Raw genomic sequence first — 24,148 nt, 5'->3', positions numbered from 1 at the left:
CCCTATCTCCGTCCCCTCCTCCAGCCCCTACGCCCCCTCCCTAATTGTTGTATTTTGTGCCCTTTGTTGTGCCCAGGAGGTGGAGTTATACAAACAGAGTCACACGGAGAAACTGGGCCTCACAGTTTGTTACCGGACGGACGATGAGGCTGACACTGGTATTTATATCGGAGAGGTAAGGTACCCCAGGCAGCAGTGACCCAATCCAGGCAGGGAGACCAGGCCCCAGGCCTCACTGGGCAGGGAGACCAGGCCTCAGGCCTCAGCAGGCAGGGAGACCAGGCCTCACCGGTCAGGGAGACCAGGCCACAGGCCTCACCGCGCGGGGAGACCAGGCCCCAGGCCTCACCGGGCAGGGAGACCAGGCCACAGGCCTCACCGGTCAGGGAGACCAGGCCACAGGCCTCACCGCGCGGGGAGACCAGGCCCCAGGCCTCACCGCGCAGGGAGACCAGGCCCCAGGCCTCACCGGGCAGGGAGACCAGGCCCCAGGCCTCACCGGGCAGGGAGACCAGGCCACAGGCCTCACCGCCCAGGGAGACCAGGCCCCAGGCCTCACCGCGCAGGGAGACCAGGCCCCAGGCCTCACCGCGCAGGGAGACCAGGCCACAGGCCTCAGCAGGCAGGGAGACCAGGCCCCAGGCCTCACCGCGCAGGGAGACCAGGCCACAGGCCTCAGCAGGCAGGGAGACCAGGCCTCAGGCCTCACCATGCAGGGAGACCAGGTCCTAGGCCTCACCGTGTAGGGAGACCAAGCCACAGGCCTCACCATGCAGGGAGACCAGGCCCCAGGCCTCAGCGCCCAGGGAGACCAGGCCCCAGGCCTCACCGCGCAGGGAGACCAGACCCCAGGCCTCACCGCGCAGGGAGACCAGGCCCCAGACCTCAGCGCCCAGGGAGACCAGGCCCCAGGCCTAAGCAGGCAGGGAGACCAGGTCCCAGACCTCACCGGTCAGGGAGACCAGGCCTCAGGCCTCAGCAGGCAGGGAGACCAGGCCTCACCGCCCAGGGAGACCAGGTCCCAGGCCTCGTGGGGCAGGGAGACCAGGCCTTAGGCCTCACTGGGCAGGGAGACCAGGCCCCAGGCCTCACCGCGCAGGGAGACCAGGCCCCAGGCCTCACCGGGCAGGGAGACCAGGCCCCAGGCCTCACCGGGCAGGGAGACCAGGCCACAGGCCTCACCGGGCAGGGCGACCAGGCCACAGGCCTCACCGCCCAGGGAGACCAGGCCCCGGGTCTCACCGCGCAGGGAGACCAGGCCACAGGCCTCACTGGGCCGGGAGACTAGGCCTCAGGCCTCACTGGGCCGGGAGACCAGGTCCCAGACCTCACCGTGAAGGGAGACCAGGCCACAGGCCTCACCGGCCAGGGAGACCAGGCCACAGGCCTCACCGGGCAGGGAGACCAGGCCACAGGCCTCACCGCCCAGGGAGACCAGGCCCCAGGCCTCACCGCCCAGGGAGACCAGGCACCAGGCCTCACCGCCCAGGGAGACCAGGTCTCAGGCCTCACTGCCCAGGGAGACCAGGCCCCAGGTCTCACCGGGCAGGGAGACTAGGCCTCAGGCCCCCACAGGACAGGGAGACCAGGCCCTATGCCCAATGAGGCAGAAAGACCAAGCAAAGGGAGACAGTTGGTGTTAAGGGGTTTGAGTCTGTTCCGGGGCTGAGGGAAGGTGGGCCCCTTACTGCTGCAGATTCCTAAGCACTTTCTCCCCCTCTCCCTCTCTCTCTCTTTCTCTGACTGTCTCGCTCCTCTGCCTTTTACCCTCTCTCTGTGTCTCACTCTCTCTCTTTCTCTGCCCCTCTCTCTGTCTCACTCCCTCTCTCTCTCTCACTCTGTCTCGCTCTGTCTCTCCCTCTGTCTCTCTCTCTCTCTCTCTCTCTCAAGAGAGTCAGGAGGGGAGTTACTCGCTGCAGGATTCCCAGCCTCTGACCCGATGGTGGGACAGGGCTTTGGGGGGAGAGTCAGGAGGGGAGTTACTCGCTGCAGGATTCCCAGCCTCTGACCCGATGGTGGGACAGGGCTTTGGGGGGAGAGTCAGGAGGGGAGTTACTCGCTGCAGGATTCCCAGCCTCTGACCTGCTCCTGTAGCCGCTGGATTGATATGGGGCTGGGTCCGGGTCAGTTTCTGGTCAACGGTCACCCCCAGGATGTTGATAGTGAGGGGAGGGGGATTCAGTGATGGTAACGCCATTGAACATCAAGGTGGCGATGGTTAGATTCTCTCTCTTGTTGGAGACGGTAACCCCCAGGATGTTGATAGTGGGGGAGGGGGGCGGATTCAGTGACGGTAACGCCATTTCAATGACACCTTCCTGTGCAGATTAATCCGAACGGGATCGCCGCGAAAGACGGCCGGATCAAAGCCGGAGATCGCATCGTTCAGGTAGGACGGGGGGGCGAGATCGTGCCTTAGCGACTCGATAGAGTTCTTCGAGGAAGCGACCAAGTTGCTAGATGAAGGAAGGGCTGTACATGGGCTTTAGTACGGCATTTGATAAGGTTCCCCATGGTAAAGTAATAGAGAAAGTGAAGTCACGTGGTGTGCAGGGTGTTCTAGCGAGGTGGGTAAAGAACTGGTTGAGCAACAGGAGACAGAGAGTAGCAGCTGAAGGGAGTTTCTCGAAATGGAGAAAGGTGCCCAGTGGGTGTTCCACAGGGGTCAGCGCTGGGGCCACTGTTGATGGTAATAGACATTAATGATCTGGAAGAGGGCACTGTTGGTCTGATCAGCAAGTCTGCAGATGACACGAAGATTGGTGGAGGAGTAGAAAGCGTAAGGGACTGTCAGAGAATACAGGAGGGTATAGATAGACTGGAGAGTTGGGCAGAGAGGTGGCAGATGGAGTTCAATCCAGACAAATGTGAGGTGATGCATTTAGGGAAGGCTAATTCCAGAGCAAATTATACAATGGACGGGAGAGCCTTGGGAAAAGTTGATGGGCAGAGAGGTCTGGGAGTGCAGGCCCATTGTACCCTGAAGTTGGCTGTACAGGTGGATAGAGGGGTCAATAAGGCATATAGTATGCTTGTCTTCATCGGACGGGTATAAGAGCTGGCAGGTCACGTTAACGTTGTACACGACATTAGTTCGGCCGCATTTCAAATACAGTTCTGGTCACCACATTCCCAAAAGGATGTGGACGCTTTGGAGAGGGTACAGAGGAGGTTTATCAGGATGTTGCCTGGTATGGAAGGTGCTAGCTATGAAGGGAGGTTGAGGAGGTTAGGTTTATTTTCATTAGAAACATGGAGATTGAGGGGGGGGGGGACCTGATTGAGGTTTACAAAATCATGAAGGGTATAGACAGGGTGGATAGAGACCAGCTTTTCCCCCCAGGGTGAAGGATTCAATAACGAGAGGTCACGCTTTCAAGGTGAGAGGTGGGAAGTTTAAGGGGGTTACACGCAGCAAGTACTTCACACACAGAGGGTGGGGGGTGTTTGGAACGTGTTGCCAGCAGAGGTGGTAGAGGCAGGCAAGGTAGATTCATTTAAGAGAGGGGGAACGGTGTAGAGGGAGCTTTACTCTGTCTCTAACCCCCTGTCCCTGGGAGTGGGGGACAGTGTAGAGGGAGCTTTACTCTGTATCTAACCCCCTGTCCCTGGGAGTGGGGGACAGTGTAGAGAAAGCTTTACTCTGTATCTAACCCCCTGTCCCTGGGAGTGGGGGACGGTGTAGAGGGAGCTTTACTCTGTCTCTAACCCCCCTGTCCCTGGGAGTGGGGGACAGTGTAGAGGGAGCTTTACCCTGTCTCTAACCCCCTGTCCCTTGGAGTGGGGGCACAGTGGAGAGGGGGCTTTATTCTGTATCTAACCCCTTGTCCCTGGGAGTGGGGGACAGTGTAGATGGAGCTTTATTCTGTATCTAACCCCTTGTCCCTGGGAGTGGGGGACAGTGTAGAGGAAGCTTTACTCTGTATCTAACCCCCTGTCCCTGGGAGTGGGGGACAGTGTAGAGGGAGCTTTACTCTGTATCTAACCCCCCTGTCCCTGGGAGTGGGGGACGGTGTAGAGGGAGCTTTACTCTGTCTCTAACCCCCCTGTCCCTGGGAGTGGGGGACGGTGTAGAGGGAGCTTTACTCTGTCTCTAACCCCCTGTCCCTGGAAGCATTCAATAAGGAGATAGTGTAGAGGGAACTTTACCCAGTGCCTAACACTGTGTGCACTCTCTCTCTCTCTTTCTCGCTCTCTCTCTCTCCAGATAAATGGGGTGGAGGTACAGAATCGCGAGGAAGCTGTGGCCATTCTCACCCGTGAGGATAGTACCAACATCTCGCTGCTCCTGGCAAGACCTGAGCTGGAGGTGAGAGACCCTCGGTAACCTCCTCCACACCCTACACCCCTCGAGGGAGGGACTGTTGAAACTCAGCCGGGCATTCCTAATGAGCCCAGCTACCTCAGGGGTGGGAGGGAGGGAGTGTTAGAGCCCAGCCAGGCATTCCTAATGAGGCCAGCTCCCACGGGGGTGGGAGGGAGTGTTGGAGCCCAGCCGAGCATTCCTAATGAGCCCAGCTACCTCGGGGGGGGGGGGGTAGGGAGGGAGTGTTGGAGTTCAGCAGGGCATTCCTAATGAGCCCAGCTACCTCGGGGGTGGGAGGGAGGGAGTGTTGGAGCCCAGCCAGGCATTCCTAATGAGCCCAGCTACCTCGGGGGGGGGGAGGGAGGGAGTGTTTGAGTTCAGCCGGGCATTCCTAATGAGCCCAGCTACCTCGGGGGTGGGAGGGAGTGTTGGAGTTCAGCCGGGCATTCCTAATGAGCCCAGCTACCTCGGGGGGAGGGAGGGAGTGTTGGAGTTCAGCCGAGCATTCCTAATGAGCCCAGCTACCTCGGGGGTGGGAGGGAGGGAGTGTTGGAGTTCAGCCGAGCATTCCTAATGAGCTCAGCTACCTCGGGGGTGGGAGGGAGGGAGTGTTGGAGTTCAGCCGAGCATTCCTAATGAGCCCAGCTACCTCGGGGGTGGGAGGGAGGGAGTGTTGGAGCCCAGCCGGGCATTCCTAATGAGCCCAGCTACCTCGGGGGTGGGAGGGAGTGTTGGAGTTCAGCCGAGCATTCCTAATGAGCCCAGCTACCTCGGGGGGTGGGAGGGAGTGTTGGAGTTCAGCCGAGCATTCCTAATGAGCCCAGCTACCTCGGGAGGAGGGAGTTGGTAGAACGGGGAAGAAGGTTGAGTCAATGTTCTGAGCGTCTGAGGGAGGGAAACGTTCCCTGACCAATCCCTGACCAGCTGGGGCTTTCCGAGCGGGAATTCCCCTGGTATTGCTGCCTCCCAGAGATGGGATGGTGATGGTCTCTCCCCTCCCTTCCTCAAAGCTGGACGAAGGTTGGATGGAAGAAACGAATGAGGGGGCGAACGTGTCGAGTCGGGAGGAGGGGAGCGAGGGAACACCCTGCCTAGGCAAGGGCAGCCCAGCCCAACAGGTAAGGGTCAGGGCTGAGGGAGCGGGAGCTGTGGGAGGGTCAGTGCTGAGGGAGCGGGTGCTGTGGGAGGGTCAGCGCTGAGGGAGTGGGTGCTGAGGGAGGGTCAGCGCTGAGGGAGTGGGCGCTGTGGGAGGGTCAGTGCTGAGGGAGCGGGTGCTGTGGGAGGGTCAGTGCTGAGGGAGCGGGTGCTGTGGGAGGGTCAGTGCTGAGGGAGTGGGTGCTGTGGGAGGGTCAGTGCTGAGGGAGCGGGTGCTGTGGGAGGGTCAGTGCTGAGGGAGTGGGTGCTGTGGGAGGGTCAGTGCTGAGGGAGCGGGTGCTGTGGGAGGGTCAGCGCTGAGGGAGTGGGTGCTGTGGGAGGGTCAGTGCTGAGGGGGCGGGCGCTGTGGGAGGGTCAGTGCTGAGGGAGCGGGTGCTGTGGGAGGGTCAGTGCTGAGGGAGTGGGTGCTGAGGGAGGGTCAGCGCTGAGGGAGCGGGCGCTGTGGATGGGTCAGTGCTGAGGGAGCGGGCGCTGAGAGGGTCAGCGCTGAGGGAGCGGGCGCTGAGAGGGTCAGCGCTGAGGGAGCGGGCGCTGAGAGGGTCAGCGCTGAGGGAGTGGGCGCTGTGGGAGGGTCAGTGCTGACCGTTGCCCGTCTCTCTCCCTGTTGCAGAGGGGTGCGGAGAGCGGGCGCGTCCTGACCAACAGCCAGGAGCTGGACAGCGGGGTGGGCAGGACGGACGACAGCGCCCGCAACGACGAGAGCTCCGAGCACGACCTCCTGGCCGACGAGCCCCTGACCCCCGCCCCTGGCGCTACCACCCCGTCCTCCCTCTCGCGGCGCCACCCTCGCCCATGTGCCGACGCGCCCGCCCTGGACGAGTCCCTGCCTGGGTTGACCCAGGCCGAGAGCCGGCGTTACCGGGAGCTGGTGGAGCTGCGGCGCCGCCTGGAGGCCGGCGCGCGCCACGCCCCCTCTGGGGGGCGCCGGGTTCAGGGGTCACTGGCCCCCGCCCTGCGGGAGGAGATGGGCCACCTGGAGTTCAAGTCCCGCAGCGGCGCCCGGGCGCAGAAGATGCGGCAGCTCCGCGCCCGGTGCATGGCTGCCTGGCTGGCAGGGGAGGGGCGCCCCCTGGAGGTAGAGCCGCCCTCCCCTCCGACCCCCCCAGGGCCGGGCGAGCCCCCTCCCCGCAGCCTGTGCGACATCACGGAGCTTCCCGAACGCCCCGAGCCCACCACCCCCACCACCACCACCACCACCACCAGCGCCTACAACACCGGCGAGAGCTGCCGCAGCACCCCTCCCCTGGGCGAGCACCCGCCCCCCGGCCTCGGCACGGCGAGCCCCCCCACCTCCCGCAGCCTCCCCCGCCAGGCGGCGCCGGGCCAGCGGCGCCCGGAGGGCCAGAGGGCTCGTCGGGCGCCGGCCGGCAGTCCGCGCTGCTTCACCGGGCTGGAGCAGCCCGCCGCCCGGCCCGAGGTGTCCTCGCCGCCTGTCGCTGGGCACGCCGAGGGGCCCAGGGGGGACTGGAAGGGGCGGGGGAGGGCAGAGGGCGCCCGCCCGCCCGCCAAGCGCCCGGTGAGGGACCGCCTCCTCAAGGCCCGCGCCCTCAAGATCCGCGAGGAGCGGGCGGGCATGACCACGGACGACGACGCGGCGAGTGAGATGAAGATGGGCCGCTACTGGAGCAAGGGCGAGCGCAAGCAGCACCTGGCGCGAGCGCGGGAGCATCGCCGGCGGCGGGAGCTGATGATGCAGAGCCGCCTGGACTGGCTGAGGGGGTCCGCCGGCGAGCACCAGGGCGGCGAGGGGGCGCTGCGCCCCGGGGCAGGGGGCGGCGCTGAGCTCAGCGTGGTCGCCCTGGGCCACCGGAAGAGCCTGCGCAAGCGCAGCCGTCGGATCCTGGACAACTGGATCACCATCCAGGAGATGCTGGCGTACGGTACCCGGGCACCGGACGGGCGAAGGGTCTACAACCCCCTCCTGTCCGTCACCACTGTCTGAGCTGCCCCCCCTTCGCGGCAGGGTCACGGGGCGGGCACCGGGGACGCGCCAGCGGCCTCTGACCGCTCCCCCCCCCCCACCCCGCGCCTGCCCGCGGACAACGGGAGCCAGCCGGGGAAAGGGACGGTCTTCTGCAAGGCCTGTGGCTTCTTAGATGAGCGGATTCCAGGTGCATCGTGGGACGGCGGGAACTGGGGGCTGCTGGGAGCCCGTTTCCTGGTCCTGCCCCTCCCTCAGCATTCAGGGGATTCCCGGTCCCCAAAATACTGCCCCCTGTTGTTACCCCATCCACCCCACACCCAGCCCCTGTCCCCTAAGTACTGCCCCCTGCTGTTACCCCATCCATCCTGTCCCCTAAATACTGCCCCCTGCTGTTACCCCATCCACCCCACACCCACCCCCTGTCCCCTAACTACTGCCCCCTGCTGTTACCCGATCCACCCCACACCCTCCCCCTGTCCCCTAAATACTGCCCCCTGCTGTTACCCCATCCATCCTGTCCCCTAAATACTGCCCCCTGCTGTTACCCCACCCACCCCACAGCCACCCCCTGTCCCCTAAATACTGCCCCCTGCTGTTACCCCATCCACCCCACACCCTCCCCCTGTCCCCTAAATACTGCCCCCTGCTGTTACCCCATCCACCCCACACCCACCCCCATGTCCCCTAAATACTGCCCCCTGCTGTTACCCCATCCACCCCACACCCACCCCCATGTCCCCTAAATACTGCCCCCTACTGTTAACCCCAACATCCCACGTAACTCCAGGCCCACCAGGGCAGGTGTAAAAGCCCCCTGGATCACACCCCACCCACCCTCCACGACTCTCGCTCCCGCCACCCGAGGGTGGGGTTTGGTGGGCGGGGGGTAAGTGGGGTGGTGGGAGTGGGCAATAAAATGTGCAAAAAAGTGCCAAAGTGTGGAAGGGGGGTGGGGTTTATGGGGAGAGGGGTGAGGCGGGTGTGGGGTGGAGATTGAGACGCTCCCTCCCCAACGCCGCCCCCATCCTCTCCCAGTGTCTCCCAGCTCCCTCACGCCATCCCACCGCCCCCATGTTCCTCACCCCCACCACCCCCTTCCAAACACCGCTCCCAAATCCCAGACGGACCCCCATCCCGCCAGACCTCAGGAACATTTTCTTGACCGCGTGGGGGAAGGGAGCAGCCGTTGCTTTTGGATTTTTTTTCGATTTCGGACAATGTGTTGGCCACCGTGATGGAATTCTCCCCTCCCCAACCCCTCCCCAATTCCTCACCCTCCCCACGCGCCATTTCCCCGTTCCCTTCTTGAGACCCGGCGCACAGACACAGCCTCCCATAGTTCCAATCCCCCTCCCTCCCCAACTCTCTTCCCTGCCCCAAGTTAATCGTCAAAGTTGTGTCTCTCTTGCAGTGTTGTAGAACGAATTTAAATGTTTTTGAATTGTCCCCAGGAACCCCTCCTCACCCCATCCCTCCCTCGATATGCTCGTGTCTTTGAGAATAAATTAATTTTTCTATTTACCACGTCTCGGCTACTGTCTTCCCTCAGAATGGGAGGGTGAGGGATACCAGGGGTCTGTCTGAAACCGTTATATTCCAGGCTGAGGGGTTTAATCAGGAAGGGGGAATCGAGGGGTTATATTCCAGGCCGAGGGGTTTAATCAGGAAGGGGGAATCGAGGGGTTATATTCCAGGCCGAGGGGTTTAATCAGGAAGGGGGAATCGAGGGGTAATATTCCAGGCCGAGGGGTTTAATCAGGAAGGGGGAATCGAGGGGTTATATTCCAGGCCGAGGGGTTTAATCAGGAAGGGGGAATCGAGGGGTTATATTCCAGGCCGAGGGGTTTAATCAGGAAGGGATACGGAGATGGGGAACTGCGCACGGAGCTCCGAATGTGGGTCTGACCAAGGGATACGGAGATCGGGAACTGTGCGCGGTGCTCCGAGTGTGGGTCTGACCGAGGGATACGGAGATGGGGAACTGCGCACAGTGCTCCGAGTGTGGGTCTGACCGAGGGATACGGAGATGGGGAACTGCACGGTGCTCCGAGTGTGGGTCTGACCGAGGGATACGGTGACGGGGAACTGCGCACGGTGCTCCGAGTGTGGATCTGACCGAGGGATACGGAGATGGGGAACTGCGCACGGTGCTCCGAGTGTGGGTCTGACCGAGGGATACGGTGACGGGGAACTGCGCACGGTGCTCCGAGTGTGGGTCTGACCGAGGGATACGGAGACGGGGAACTGCGCACGGTGCTCCGAGTGTGGTTCTGACCGAGGGATACGGAGATGGGGAACTGTGCACGGTGCTCCGAGTGTGGGTCTGACCGAGGGATACGGTGACGGGGAACTGCGCACGGTGCTCCGAGTGTGGGTCTGACCGAGGGATACGGAGATGGGGAACTGTGCACGGTGCTCCGAGTGTGGGTCTGACCGAGGGATACGGAGATGGGGAACTGCGCACGGTGCTCCGAGTGTGGGTCTGACCGAGGGATACGGCGATGGGGAACTGTGCACGGTGCTCCGAGTGTGGGTCTGACCGAGGAATACGGAGATGGGGAACTGTGCACGGTGCTCCGAGTGTGGGTCTGACCGAGGGATATGGAGATGGGGATCTGCGCACGGAGCTCCGAGTGTGGGTCTGACCGAGGGATACGGAGATGGGGAACTGCGCACGGTGCTCCGAGTGTGGGTCTGACCGAGGGATACGGAGACAGGAACTGCGCACGGTGCTCCGAGTGTGGGTCTGACCGTGGGATACGGAAATGGGGAACTGCGCACGGTGCTCCGAGTGTGGGTCTGACCGAGGGATACGGAAATGGGGAACTGCGCACGGTGCTCCGAGTGTGGGTCTGACCGAGGGATACGGAGATGGGGAACTGTGCACGGTGCTCCGAGTGTGGGTCTGACCGAGGGATACGGAGATGGGGAACTGCGCACGGTGCTCCGAGTGTGGGTCTGACCGTGGGATACGGAAATGGGGAACTGCGCACGGTGCTCCGAGTGTGGGTCTGACCGAGGGATACGGAGACGGGAACTGTGCGCGGTGCTCCGAGTGTGGGTCTGACCGAGGAATACGGAGATGGGGAACTGTGCACGGTGGTCCGAGCGTGGGTCTGACCGAGGGATCCGGAGATGGGGAACTGCGCACGGTGCTCCGAGTGTGGGTCTGACCGAGGGATACGGAGATGGGGAACTGTGCACGGTGCTCCGAGTGTGGGTCTGACCGAGGGATATGGAGATGGGGAACTGCGCACGGTGGTCCGAGTGTGGGTCTGACCGAGGGATACGGAGATGGGGAACTGCGCACGGTGCTCCGAGTGTGGGTCTGACCGAGGGATACGGAGATGGGGAACTGCGCACGGTGCTCCGAGTGTGGGTCTGACCGAGGGATACGGAGATGGGGAACTGCGCACGGTGCTCCGAGTGTGGGTCTGACCGAGGGATACGGAGATGGGGAACTGTGCACGGTGCTCCGAGTGTGGATCTGACCGAGGGATACGGAGATGGGGAACTGTGCACGGTGCTCCGAGTGTGGGTCTGACCGAGGGGTCCGGAGATGGGGAACTGCGCACGGTGTTCCGAGTGTGGGTCTGACCGAGGGATACGGAAATGGGGAACTGTGCACGGTGCTCCGAGTGTGGGTCTGACCGAGGGATATGGAGATGGGGATCTGCGCACGGAGCTCCGAGCGTGGGTCTGACCGAGGGATACGGAGATGGGGAACTGCGCACGGTGCTCCGAGTGTGGGTCTGACCGAGGGATATGGAGATGGGGATCTGCGCACGGAGCTCCGAGCGTGGGTCTGACCGAGGGATACGGAGATGGGGAACTGCGCACGGTGCTCCGAGTGTGGGTCTGACCGAGGGATACGGAGATGGGGAACTGCGCACGGTGCTCCGAGTGTGGGTCTGACCGAGGGATACGGAGATGGGGAACTGCGCACGGTGCTCCGAGTGTGGGTCTGACCGAGGGATACCGAGATGGGGAACTGCGCACGGTGCTCCGAGTGTGGGTCTGACCGAGGGATACGGAGATGGGAACTGTGCACGGTGCTCCGAGTGTGGGTCTGACTGAGGGATACGGAGATGGGGAACTGTGCACGGTGCTCCGAGTGTGGGTCTGACCGAGGGATACGGAGATGGGGAACTGCGCACGGTGCTCCGAGTGTGGGTCTGACCGAGGGATACGGAGATGGGGAACTGCGCACGGTGCTCCGAGTGTGGGTCTGACCGTGGGATGTGGAGATGGGGAACTGTGCACGGTGCTCCGAGTGTGGGTCTGACCGAGGGATACGGAGATGGGGAACTGTTCACGGTGCTCCGAGCGTGGGTCTGACCGAGGGATACGGAGATGGGGAACTGTTCACGGTGCTCCGAGCGTGGGTCTGACCGAGGGATACGGAGATGGGGAACTGTTCACGGTGCTCCGAGCGTGGGTCTGACCGAGGGATACGGAGATGGGGAACTGCGCACGGTGCTCCGAGTGTGGGTCTGACCGTGGGATGTGGAGATGGGGAACTGTGCACGGTGCTCCGAGTGTGGGTCTGACCGAGGGATACGGAGATGGGGAACTGTTCACGGTGCTCCGAGCGTGGGTCTGACCGAGGGATACGGAGATGGGGAACTGTTCACGGTGCTCCGAGTGTGGGCCTGACCGAGGGATACGGAGATGGGGAACTGTTCACGGTGCTCCGAGTGTGGGTCTGACTGAGGGATACGGAGTTGGGGAACGGTGCACGGTGCTCCGAGTGTGGGTCTGACCGAGGGATACGGAGATCGGGAACTGCGCACGGAGCTCCGAGTGTGGGTCTGACCGAGGGATACGGAGATGGGGAACTGCGCACGGTGCACCGAGCGTGGGTCTGACCGACGGATACGGAGACCGGGAACTGTGCACGGTGCTCCGAGTGTGGGTCTGACCGAGGGATCCGGAGATGGGGAACTGCGCACGGTGCTCCGAGTGTGGGTCTGACCGAGGGATACGGAGATGGGGAACTGCGCACGGTGCACCGAGCGTGGGTCTGACCGACGGATACGGAGACCGGGAACTGTGCACGGTGCTCCGAGTGTGGGTCTGACCGAGGGATCCGGAGATGGGGAACTGCGCACGGTGCTCCGAGTGTGGGTCTGACCGAGGGATACGGAGATGGGAACTGTGCACGGTGCACCGAGCGTGGGTCTGACCGAGGGATACGGAGATGGGGAACTGTGCACGGTGCTCCGAGTGTGGGTCTGACCGAGGGATACGGAGATGGGGAACTGTGCACGGTGCTCCAAGTGTGGGTCTGACCGAGGGATACGGAGATGGGGAACTGCGCACGGTGCTCCGAGTGTGGGTCTGACCGAGGGATACGGAGATGGGGAACTGCGCACGGTGCTCCGAGTGTGGGTCTGACCGAGGGATACGGAGATGGGGAACTGCGCACGGTGCTCCTAGTGTGGGTTCTGACCGAGGGATACGGAGATGGGGAACTGTTCACGGTGCTCCGAGTGTGGGTCTGACCGAGGTATACGGAGATGGGGAACTGTGCACGGTGCTCCGAGTGTGGGTTCTGACCGAGGGATACGGAGATGGGGAACTGCGCACGGTGCTCCGAGTGTGGGTCTGACCGAGGGATACGGAGATGGGGAACTGCGCACGGTGCTCCTAGTGTGGGTTCTGACCGAGGGATACGGAGATGGGGAACTGTTCACGGTGCTCCGAGCGTGGGTCTGACCGAGGGATACGGAGATGGGGAACTGTGCGCGGTGCTCCGAGTGTGGGTTCTGACCGAGGGATACGGAGATGGGGAACTGTGCATGGTGCACCGAGTGTGGGTCTGACCGAGGGATAAGGAGACGGGAACTGTGCACGGTGCTCCGAGTGTGGGTCTGACCGAGGGATAAGGAGACGGGAACTGCGCACGGTGCTACGAGTGTGGGTCTGACCGAGGGATAAGGAGACGGGAACTGTGCACGGTGCTCCGAGCGTGGGTCTGACCGAGGGATACGGAGATGGGGAACTGTGCACGGTGCTCCGAGTGTGGGTCTGGACGTGGGATACGGAGATGGGGAACTGTTCACGGTGCTCCGAGCGTGGGTCTGACCGAGGGATACGGAGATGGGGAACTGTGCGCGGTGCTCCGAGTGTGGGTCTGACCGAGGGATACGGAGATGGGGAACTGTGCACGGTGCTCCGAGTGTGGGTCTGGACGTGGGATACGGAGATGGGGAACTGTGCACGGTGCTCCGAGTGTGGGTCTGACCGAGGGATGTGGAGATGGGGAACTGTTCACGGTGCTCCGAGTGTGGGTTCTGACCGAGGGATACGGAGATGGGGAACTGCGCACGGTGCTCCGAGTGTGGGTCTGACCGAGGGATACGGAGATGGGGAACTGTGCACGGTGCTCCGAGTGTGGGTCTGACCGAGGGATACGGAGATGGGGAACTGTGCACGGTGCTCCGAGTGTGGGTCTGACCGAGGGATACGGAGATGGGGATCTGCGCACGGTGCTCCGAGTGTGGGTCTGACCGAGGGATACGGAGATGGGGAACTGTGCACGGTGCTCCGAGTGTGGGTCTGACCGAGGGGTACGGAGATGGGGAACTGTGCACGGTGCTCCGAGTGTGGGTCTGACCGAGGGATACGGAGTTGGGGAACGGTGCACGGTGCTCCGAGTGTGGGTCTGACCGAGGGATACGGAGATGGGGAACTGTGCACGGTGCTCCGAGTGTGGGTTCTGACCGAGGGATACGGAGATGGGGAACTGTGCACGGTGCTCCGAGTGTGGGTCTGGACGTGGGATACGGAGATGGGGAACTGTGCGCGGTGCACCGAGTGTGGGTCTGACCGAGGGATACGGAGATGGGGAACTGTGCACCGTGCTCCGAGTGTGGGTCTGACCGAGGGATACGGAGATGGGGATCTGCGCACGGTGCTCCGAGTGTGGGTCTGACCGAGGGATACGGAGTTGGGGAACGGTGCACGGTGCTCCGAGTGTGGGTCTGAATGAGTGATACGGAGATGGGGAACGGTGCACGGTGCACCGAGCGTGGGTCTGACCGCGGGATACGGAGATGGGGAACTGCGCACGGTGCTCCGAGTGTGGGTCTGACCGAGGGATACGGAGACGGGAACTGTGCACGGTGCTCCGAGTGTGGGTCTGACCGAGGGATAAGGAGATGGGGAACTGCGCACGGTGCTCCGAGTGTGGTTCTGACCGAGGGATCCGGAGATGGGGAACTGCGCACGGTGCTCCGAGTGTGGGTCTGACCGAGGGATACGGAGATGGGGAACTGTGCACGGTGCTCCGAGTGTGGGTCTGAATGAGTGATACGGAGATGGGGAACGGTGCACGGTGCTCCGAGTGTGGGTCTGACCGAGGGATACGGAGATGGGGAACTGCGCACGGTGCTCCGAGTGTGGGTCTGACCGAGGGATACGGAGACGGGAACTGTGCACGGTGCTCCGAGTGTGGGTCTGACCGAGGGATAAGGAGATGGGGAACTGCGCACGGTGCTCCGAGCGTGGTTCTGACCGAGGGATCCGGAGATGGGGAACTGCGCACGGTGCTCCGAGTGTGGGTCTGACCGAGGGATACGGAGACGGGAACTGTGCACGGTGCTCCGAGTGTGGGTCTGACCGAGGGATAAGGAGATGGGGAACTGTGCACGGTGCTCCGAGTGTGGGTCTGACCGAGGGATCCGGAGATGGGGAACTGCGCACGGTGCACCGAGTGTGGGTCTGACCGAGGGACACGGAGATGGGGAACTGTGCACGGTGCTCCGAGTGTGGATCTGACTCAGGGATACGGAGATGGGGAACTGTGCACGGTGCTCCGAGTGTGGGTCTGACCGAGGGATACGGAGATGGGGAACTGTGCACGGTGCTCCGAGTGTGGGTCTGACCGAGGGAGATGGGGAACTGTGCACGGTGCTCCGAGTGTGGGTCTGACCGAGGGATACGGAGATGGGGAACTGTGCACAGTGCTCCGAGTGTGGGTCTGACCGAGGGATACGGAGATGGGGAACTGTGCACGGTGCTCCGAGTGTGTGTCTGACCGAGGGATACGGAGACGAGGAACTGTGCACGGTGCTCCGAGTGTGGGTCTGACCGAGGGATACGGAGATGGGGAACTGTGCACGGTACTCCGAGCGTGGGTCTGACACAGGGATACGGAGATGGGGAACTGCGCACGGTGCTCCGAGTGTGGGTCTGACCCAGGGATACGGAGATGGGGAACTGCGCACGGTGCGCCGAGTGTGGGTCGGATCGAGGGATACGGCGATGGGAACTGTGCACGGTGCTCCGAGTGTGGGTCTGACCGAGGGATACGGAGATGGGGAACTGTGCACGGTGCTCCGAGTGTGGGTCTGACCAAGAGACACGGAGATGGGGAACTGTGCACGGTGCTCCGAGTGTGGGTCTGACTCAGGGATACGGAGATTGGGAACTGTGCACGGTGCTCCGAGTGTGGGTCTGACTCAGGGATACGGAGATGGGGAACTGTGCACGGTGCTCCGAGTTTGGGTCAGAACCAGGGATACGGAGATGGGGAACTGTGCATGATGCTCCGAGTGTGGTTCTGACCGAGGGATACGGCGATGGGGAACTGCGCACGGTGCTCCGAGTGTGGGTCTGACCGAGGGATACGGAGATGGGTAACTGTGCACGGTGCTCCGAGTGTGGGTCTGACCGAGGGATACGGCGATGGGGAACTGCGCACGGTGCTCCGAGTGTGGGTCTGACCCAGGGATACGGAGACAGGGAACTGTGCACGGTGCTCCGAGTGTGGGTCTGACCGAGGGATACGGAGACGGGGAACTGCGCACGGTGCTCCGAGTGTGGGTCTGACCGAGGAATACGGAGATGGGGAACTGCGCACGGTGCTCCGAGTGTGGGTCTGACCGAGGGATACGGAGACGGGAACTGTGCACGGTGCTCCGAGTGTGGGTCTGACCGAGGGATACGGAGACGGGAACTGCGCACGGTGCTCCGAGTGTGGGTCTGACCGAGGGATACGGAGACGGGAACTGTGCACGGTGCTCCGAGTGTGGGTCTGACCCAGGGATACGGAGATGGGGAACTGTGCACGGTGCTCCGAGTGTGGGTCTGACCGAGGGATACGGAGACGGGAACTGTGCACGGTGCTCCGAGTGTGGGTCTGACCGAGGGATACGGAGATGGGGAACTGTGCACGGTGCTCCGAGTGTGGGTCTGACCGAGGGATACGGAGGTGGGGAACTGTGCACGGTGCTCCGAGTGTGGGTCTGACCGAGGGATACGGAGACGGAAACTGTGCACGGTGCTCCGAGTGTGGGTCTGACCGAGGGATACGGAGATGGGGAACTGTGCACGGTGCTCCGAGTGTGGGTCTGACCGAGGGATACGGAGACGGGAACTGCGCACGGTGCTCCGAGTGTGGGTCTGACCGAGGGATACGGAGATGGGGAACTGTGCACGGTGCTCCGAGTGTGGGTCTGACCGAGGGATACGGAGACGGGAACTGCGCACGGTGCTCCGAGTGTGGGTCTGACCGAGGGATACGGAGATGGGAACTGTGCACGGTGCTCCGAGTGTGGGTCTGACCGAGGGATACGGAGATGGGGAACTGTGCACGGTGCTCCGAGTGTGGGTCTGACCGAGGGATACGGAGATGGGGAACTGTGCACGGTGCTCCGAGTGTGAGTCTGACCGAGGGATACGGAGATGGGAACTGTGCACGGTGCTCCGAGTGTGAGTCTGACCGAGGGATACGGAGACAGGAACTGTGCACGGTGCTCCGAGCGTGGGTCTGACCCAGGGATACGGAGATGGGGAACTGTGCACGGTGCTCCGAGTGTGGGTCTGACCGAGGGATACGGAGATGGGGAACTGTGCACGGTGCTCCGAGTGTGGGTCTGACCGATGGATACGGAGATGGGGAACTGTGCACGGTGCTCCGAGTGTGGGTCTGACCGAGGGATACGGAGATGGGAACTGTGCACGGTGCTCCGAGTGTGGGTCTGACCGAGGGATACGGAGACAGGAACTGTGCACGGTGCTCCGAGTGTGGGTCTGACCGAGGGATACGGAGATGGGGAACTGCGCACGGTGCTCCGAGTGTGGGTCTGACCGAGGGATACGGAGATGGGAACTGTGCACGGTGCTCCGAGTGTGGGTCTGACCGAGGGATACGGAGATGGGGAACTGCGCTCGGTGCTCCGAGTGTGGGTCTGACCGAGGGATACGGAGATGGGGAACTGTGCACGGTGCTCCGAGTGTGGGTCTGACCGAGGGATACGGAGATGGGGAACTGTGCACGGTGCTCCGAGTGTGGGTCTGACCGAGGGATACGGAGATGGGGAACTGCGCACGGTGCTCCGAGTGTGGGTCTGACCGAGGGATACGGAGATGGGAACTGTGCACGGTGCTCCGAGTGTGGGTCTGACCGAGGGATACGGAGATGGGGAACTGCGCACGGTGCTCCGAGTGTGGGTCTGACCGAGGGATACGGAGATGGGGAACTGTGCACGGTGCTCCGAGTGTGGGTCTGACCGAGGGATACGGAGATGGGGAACTGTGCACGGTGCTCCGAGTGTGGGTCTGACCGAGGGATACGGAGATGGGGAACTGTGCACGGTGCTCCGAGTGTGGGTCTGACCGAGGGATACGGAGATCGGGAACTGTGCACGGTGCTCCGAGTGTGGGTCTGACCGAGGGATACGGAGATGGGGAACTGCGCACGGTGCTCCGAGTGTGGGTCTGACCGAGGGATACGGAGATGGGGAACTGCGCACGGTGCTCCGAGTGTGGGTCTGACCGAGGGATACGGAGATGGGGAACTGTGCACGGTGCTCCGAGTGTGGGTCTGACCGAGGGATACGGAGATGGGGAACTGCGCACGGTGCTCCGAGTGTGGGTCTGACCGAGGGATACGGAGACGGGAACTGTGCACGGTGGTCCGAGTGTGGGTCTGACCGAGGGATACGGAGATGGGGAACTGCGCACGGTGCTCCGAGTGTGGGTCTGACCGAGGGATACGGAGATGGGGAACTGTGCACGGTGCTCCGAGTGTGGGTCTGACCGAGGGATACGGAGATGGGGAACTGCGCACGGTGCTCCGAGCGTGGGTCTGACCGAGGGATACGGAGATGGGGAACTGTGCACGGTGCTCCGAGTGTGGGTCTGACCGAGGGATACGGAGATGGGGAACTGCGCACGGTGCTCCGAGTGTGGGTCTGACCGAGGGATACGGAGATGGGGAACTGCGCACGGTGCTCCGAGCGTGGGACTGACCGAGGGATACGGAGATGGGGAACTGTGCACGGTGCTCCGAGTGTGGGTCTGACCGAGGGATACGGAGATGGGGAACTGCGCACGGTGCTCCGAGTGTGGGTCTGACCGAGGGATACGGAGACGGGAACTGTGCACGGTGCTCCGAGTGTGGGTCTGACCGAGGGATACGGAGACGGGAACTGCGCACGGTGCTCCGAGCGTGGGTCTGACCGAGGGATACGGAGATGGGGAACTGTGCACGGTGCTCCGAGTGTGGGTCTGACCGAGGGATACGGAGATGGGGAACTGCGCACGGTGCTCCGAGCGTGGGTCTGACCGAGGGATACGGAGATGGGGAACTGCGCACGGTGCTCCGAGTGTGGGTCTGACCGAGGGATACGGAGATCGGGAACTGCGCACGGTGCACCGAGCGTGGGTCTGACCGAGGGATACGGAGATTGGCACTGCGCACGGTGCTCCGAGTGTGGGTCTGACCGAGGGATACGGAGATCGGGAACTGCGCACGGTGCACCGAGCGTGGGTCTGACCGAGGGATACGGAGATGGGGAACTGCGCACGGTGCTCCGAGTGTGGGTCTGACCGAGGGATACGGAGATGGGGAACTTCGCACGGTGCTCCGAGAGTGGGTCTGACCGAGGGATACGGAGATGGGGAACTGTGCACGGTGCTCCGAGTGTGGGTCTGACCGAGGGATACGGAGACGGGAACTGTGCACGGTGCTCCGAGTGTGGGTCTGACCGAGCCATACGGAGATGGGGAACTGCGCACGGTGCTCCGAGTGTGGGTCTGACCGAGGGATACGGAGATGGGGAACTGCGCACGGTGCTCCGAGTGTGGGTCTGACCGAGGGATACGGAGACGGGAACTGTGCACGGTGCTCCGAGTGTGGGTCTGACCGAGCCATACGGAGATGGGGAACTGCGCACGGTGCTCCGAGTGTGGGTCTGACCGAGGGATACGGAGATCGGGAACTGTGCACAGTGCTCCGAGTGTGGGTCTGACCGAGGGATACGGAGATGGGGAACTGCGCACGGTGCTCCGAGTGTGGGTCTGACCGCGAGATACGGAGATGGGGAACTGCGCACGGTGCACCGAGCGTGGGTCTGACCGAGGGATACGGAGATGGGGAACTGTGCACGGTGCTCCGAGTGTGGGTCTGACCGAGGGATACGGAGATGGGGAACTGTTCACGGTGCTCCGAGTGTGGGTCTGACCGAGGGATACGGAGATGGGGAACTGTGCACGGTGCTCCGAGTGTGGGTCTGACCGAGGGATACGGAGATGGGGAACTGCGCACGGTGCTCCGAGTGTGAGTCTGACCGAGGGATACGGAGATGGGGAACTGTGCACGGTGCTCCGAGTGTGGGTCTGACCGAGGGATACGGAGATGGGGAACTGTTCACGGTGCTCCGAGTGTGGGTCTGACCGAGGGATACGGAGATGGGGAACTGTGCACGGTGCTCCGAGTGTGGGTCTGACCGAGGGATACGGAGATGGGGAACTGTGCACGGTGCTCCGAGTGTGGGTCTGACCGAGGGATACGGAGATGGGGAACTGTTCACGGTGCTCCGAGTGTGGGTCTGACCGAGGGATACGGAGATGGGGAACTGTGCACGGTGCTCCGAGTGTGGGTCTGACCGAGGGATACGGAGATTGGCACTGCGCACGGTGCTCCGAGTGTGGGTCTGACCGAGGGATACGGAGATGGGGAACTGTGCACGGTGCTCCGAGTGTGGGTCTGACCGAGGGATACGGAGATTGGCACTGCGCACGGTGCTCCGAGTGTGGGTCTGACCGAGGGATACGGAGATGGGGAACTGTGCACGGTGCTCCGAGTGCGGGTCTGACCGAGGGATACGGAGATGGGGAACTGCGCACGGTGCTCCGAGTGTGGGTCTGACCGAGGGATACGGAGATGGGGAACTGCGCACGGTGCTCCGAGTGTGGGTCTGAACGAGGGATACGGAGATGGGGAACTGTGCACGGTGCTCCGAGTGTGGGTCTGACCGAGGGATACGGAGACGAGGAACTGTGCACGGTGCTCCGAGTGTGGGTCTGACCGAGGGATAGGGAGATGGGGAACTGCGCACGGTGCTCCGAGTGTGGGTCTGACCGAGGGATACGGAGATGGGGAACTGTGCACGGTGCTCCGAGTGTGGGTCTGACCGAGGGATACGGAGATCGGGAACTGTGCACGGTGCTCCGAGTGTGGGTCTGACCGAGGGATACGGAGATGGGGAACTGTGCACGGTGCTCCGAGTGTGGGTCTGACCGAGGGATACGGAGATGGGGAACTGTGCACGGTGCTCCGAGTGTGGGTCTGACCGCGGGATACGGAGACGGGAACTGTGCACGGTGCTCCGAGTGTGGGTCTGACCGAGGGATACGGAGATGGGGAACTGTGCACGGTGCTCCGAGTGTGGGTCTGACCGAGGGATACGGAGATGGGGAACTGCGCACGGTGCTCCGAGTGTGGGTCTGACCGAGGGATACGGAGATGGGGAACTGCGCACGGTGCTCCGAGCGTGGGTCTGACCGAGGGATACGGAGATGGGGAACTGTGCACGGTGCTCCGAGTGTGGGTCTGACCGAGGGATACGGAGATGGGGAACTGCGCACGGTGCTCCGAGTGTGGGTCTGACCGAGGGATACGGAGACGGGAACTGTGCACGGTGCTCCGAGTGTGGGTCTGACCGAGGGATACGGAGACGGGAACTGTGCACGGTGCTCCGAGCGTGGGTCTGACCGAGGGATACGGAGATGGGGAACTGTGCACGGTGCTCCGAGCGTGGGTCTGACCGAGGGATACGGAGATGGGGAACTGCGCACGGTGCTCCGAGCGTGGGTCTGACCGAGGGATACGGAGATGGGGAACTGCGCACGGTGCTCCGAGTGTGGGTCTGACCGAGGGATACGGAGATCGGGAACTGCGCACGGTGCACCGAGCGTGGGTCTGACCGAGGGATACGGAGATTGGCACTGCGCACGGTGCTCCGAGTGTGGGTCTGACCGAGGGATACGGAGATCGGGAACTGCGCACGGTGCTCCGAGCGTGGGTCTGACCGAGGGATACGGAGATGGGGAACTGCGCACGGTGCTCCGAGTGTGGGTCTGACCGAGGGATACGGAGATGGGGAACTTCGCACGGTGCTCCGAGAGTGGGTCTGACCGAGGGATACGGAGATGGGGAACTGTGCACGGTGCTCCGAGTGTGGGTCTGACCGAGGGATACGGAGACGGGAACTGTGCACGGTGCTCCGAGTGTGGGTCTGACCGAGGGATACGGAGATGGGGAACTGCGCACGGTGCTCCGAGTGTGGGTCTGACCGAGGGATACGGAGATGGGGAACTGCGCACGGTGCACCGAGTGTGGGTCTGACCGAGGGATACGGAGACGGGAACTGTGCACGGTGCTCCGAGTGTGGGTCTGACCGAGGGATACGGAGATGGGGAACTGCGCACGGTGCTCCGAGTGTGGGTCTGACCGAGGGATACGGAGATGGGGAACTGTGCACGGTGCTCCGAGTGTGGGTCTGACCGAGGGATACGGAGATGGGGAACTGCGCACGGTGCTCCGAGTGTGGGTCTGACCGAGGGATACGGAGATGGGGAACTGTGCACGGTGCTCCGAGTGTGGGTCTGACCGAGGGATACGGAGATGGGGAACTGTGCACGGTGCTCCGAGTGTGGGTCTGACCGAGGGATACGGAGATGGGGAACTGTGCACGGTGCTCCGAGTGTGGGTCTGACCGAGGGATACGGAGATGGGGTACTGTGCACGGTGCTCCGAGTGTGGGTCTGACCGAGGGATACGGAGATGGGGAACTGCGCACGGTGCTCCGAGTGTGGGTCTGACCGAGGGATACGGAGATGGGGAACTGCGCACGGTGCTCCGAGTGTGGGTCTGACCGAGGGATACGGAGATGGGGAACTGTGCACGGTGCTCCGAGTGTGGGTCTGACCGAGGGATACGGAGATGGGGAACTGTTCACGGTGCTCCGAGTGTGGGTCTGACCGAGGGATACGGAGATGGGGAACTGTGCACGGTGCTCCGAGTGTGGGTCTGACCGAGGGATACGGAGATGGGGAACTGTGCACGGTGCTCCGAGTGTGGGTCTGACCGAGGGATACGGAGATGGGGAACTGTTCACGGTGCTCCGAGTGTGGGTCTGACCGAGGGATACGGAGATGGGGAACTGTGCACGGTGCTCCGAGCGTGGGTCTGACCGAGGGATACGGAGATTGGCACTGCGCACGGTGCTCCGAGTGTGGGTCTGACCGAGGGATACGGAGATGGGGAACTGTGCACGGTGCTCCGAGTGCGGGTCTGACCGAGGGATACGGAGATGGGGAACTGCGCACGGTGCTCCGAGTGTGGGTCTGACCGAGGGATACGGAGTTGGGGAACTGTGCACGGTGCTCCGAGTGTGGGTCTGACCGAGGGATACGGAGACGGGAACTGTGCACGGTGCTCCGAGTGTGGGTCTGACCGAGGGATACGGAGACGGGAACTGTGCACGGTGCTCCGAGTGTGGGTCTGACCGAGGGATACGGAGATGGGGAACTGTGCACGGTGCTCCGAGTGTGGGTCTGACCGAGGGATACGGAGATGGGGAACTGCGCACGGTGCTCCGAGTGTGGGTCTGACCGAGGGATACGGAGATGGGGAACTGCGCACGGTGCTCCGAGTGTGGGTCTGACCGAGGGATACGGAGATCGGGAACTGCGCACGGTGCTCCGAGTGTGGGTCTGACCGAGGGATACGGAGATGGGGACTGCGCACGGTGCTCCGAGTGTGGGTCTGACCGAGGGATACGGAGATCGGGAACTGCGCACGGTGCTCCGAGTGTGGGTCTGACCGAGGGATACGGAGATGGGGAACTGCGCACGGTGCTCCGAGTGTGGGTCTGACCGAGGGATACGGAGATGGGGAACTTGCACGGTGCTCCGAGTGTGGGTCTGACCGAGGGATACGGAGATGGGGAACTGTGCACGGTGCTCCGAGTGTGGGTCTGACCGAGGGATACGGAGACGGGAACTGTGCACGGTGCTCCGAGTGTGGGTCTGACCGAGGGATACGGAGATGGGGAACTGTGCACGGTGCTCCGAGTGTGGGTCTGACCGAGGGATACGGAGATGGGGAACTGCGCACGGTGCTCCGAGTGTGGGTCTGACCGAGGGATACGGAGACGGGAACTGTGCACGGTGCTCCGAGTGTGGGTCTGACCGAGGGATACGGAGATGGGGAACTGCGCACGGTGCTCCGAGTGTGGGTCTGACCGAGGGATACGGAGATGGGGAACTGTGCACGGTGCTCCGAGTGTGGGTCTGACCGAGGGATACGGAGATGGGGAACTGCGCACGGTGCTCCGAGTGTGGGTCTGACCGCGGGATACGGAGATGGGGAACTGCGCACGGTGCTCCGAGTGCGGGTCTGACCGAGGGATACGGAGATGGGGAACTGTGCACGGTGCTCCGAGTGTGGGTCTGACCGAGGGATACGG

The 24,148-nt window shown here is 63.0% G+C and overlaps 2 protein-coding genes across 2 annotated transcripts in view; one reads left to right on the top strand and one right to left on the bottom strand.

Moving 5' to 3' along the window:
• LOC132813930 (PDZ domain-containing protein 4-like) overlaps window positions 1-7,403 on the top strand; it is a 9,028-nt gene extending 1,625 nt beyond the window's left edge. The window contains exons 3-7 of the mRNA XM_060823313.1: window positions 77-175; window positions 2,327-2,389; window positions 4,208-4,309; window positions 5,317-5,424; window positions 6,072-7,403. Coding sequence (XP_060679296.1) covers window positions 77-175; window positions 2,327-2,389; window positions 4,208-4,309; window positions 5,317-5,424; window positions 6,072-7,403 — 1,704 coding nt within the window. The remainder of the gene's footprint in view (window positions 1-76; window positions 176-2,326; window positions 2,390-4,207; window positions 4,310-5,316; window positions 5,425-6,071) is intronic.
• A 23-nt stretch (window positions 7,404-7,426) lies between these two features.
• The window catches only part of LOC132813929 (neural cell adhesion molecule L1-like), a 182,669-nt gene continuing 165,947 nt past the window's right edge, over window positions 7,427-24,148 (bottom strand). Inside the window, exon 16 of the mRNA XM_060823312.1 lies at window positions 7,427-7,635. Coding sequence (XP_060679295.1) covers window positions 7,427-7,635 — 209 coding nt within the window. The remainder of the gene's footprint in view (window positions 7,636-24,148) is intronic.

This window comes from Hemiscyllium ocellatum, unplaced genomic scaffold (genome assembly GCF_020745735.1).
Source record: "Hemiscyllium ocellatum isolate sHemOce1 unplaced genomic scaffold, sHemOce1.pat.X.cur. scaffold_543_pat_ctg1, whole genome shotgun sequence".
NCBI classification, from domain to species: domain Eukaryota; kingdom Metazoa; phylum Chordata; class Chondrichthyes; order Orectolobiformes; family Hemiscylliidae; genus Hemiscyllium; species Hemiscyllium ocellatum.
This window is presented reverse-complemented; position numbering and strand designations above follow the sequence as displayed.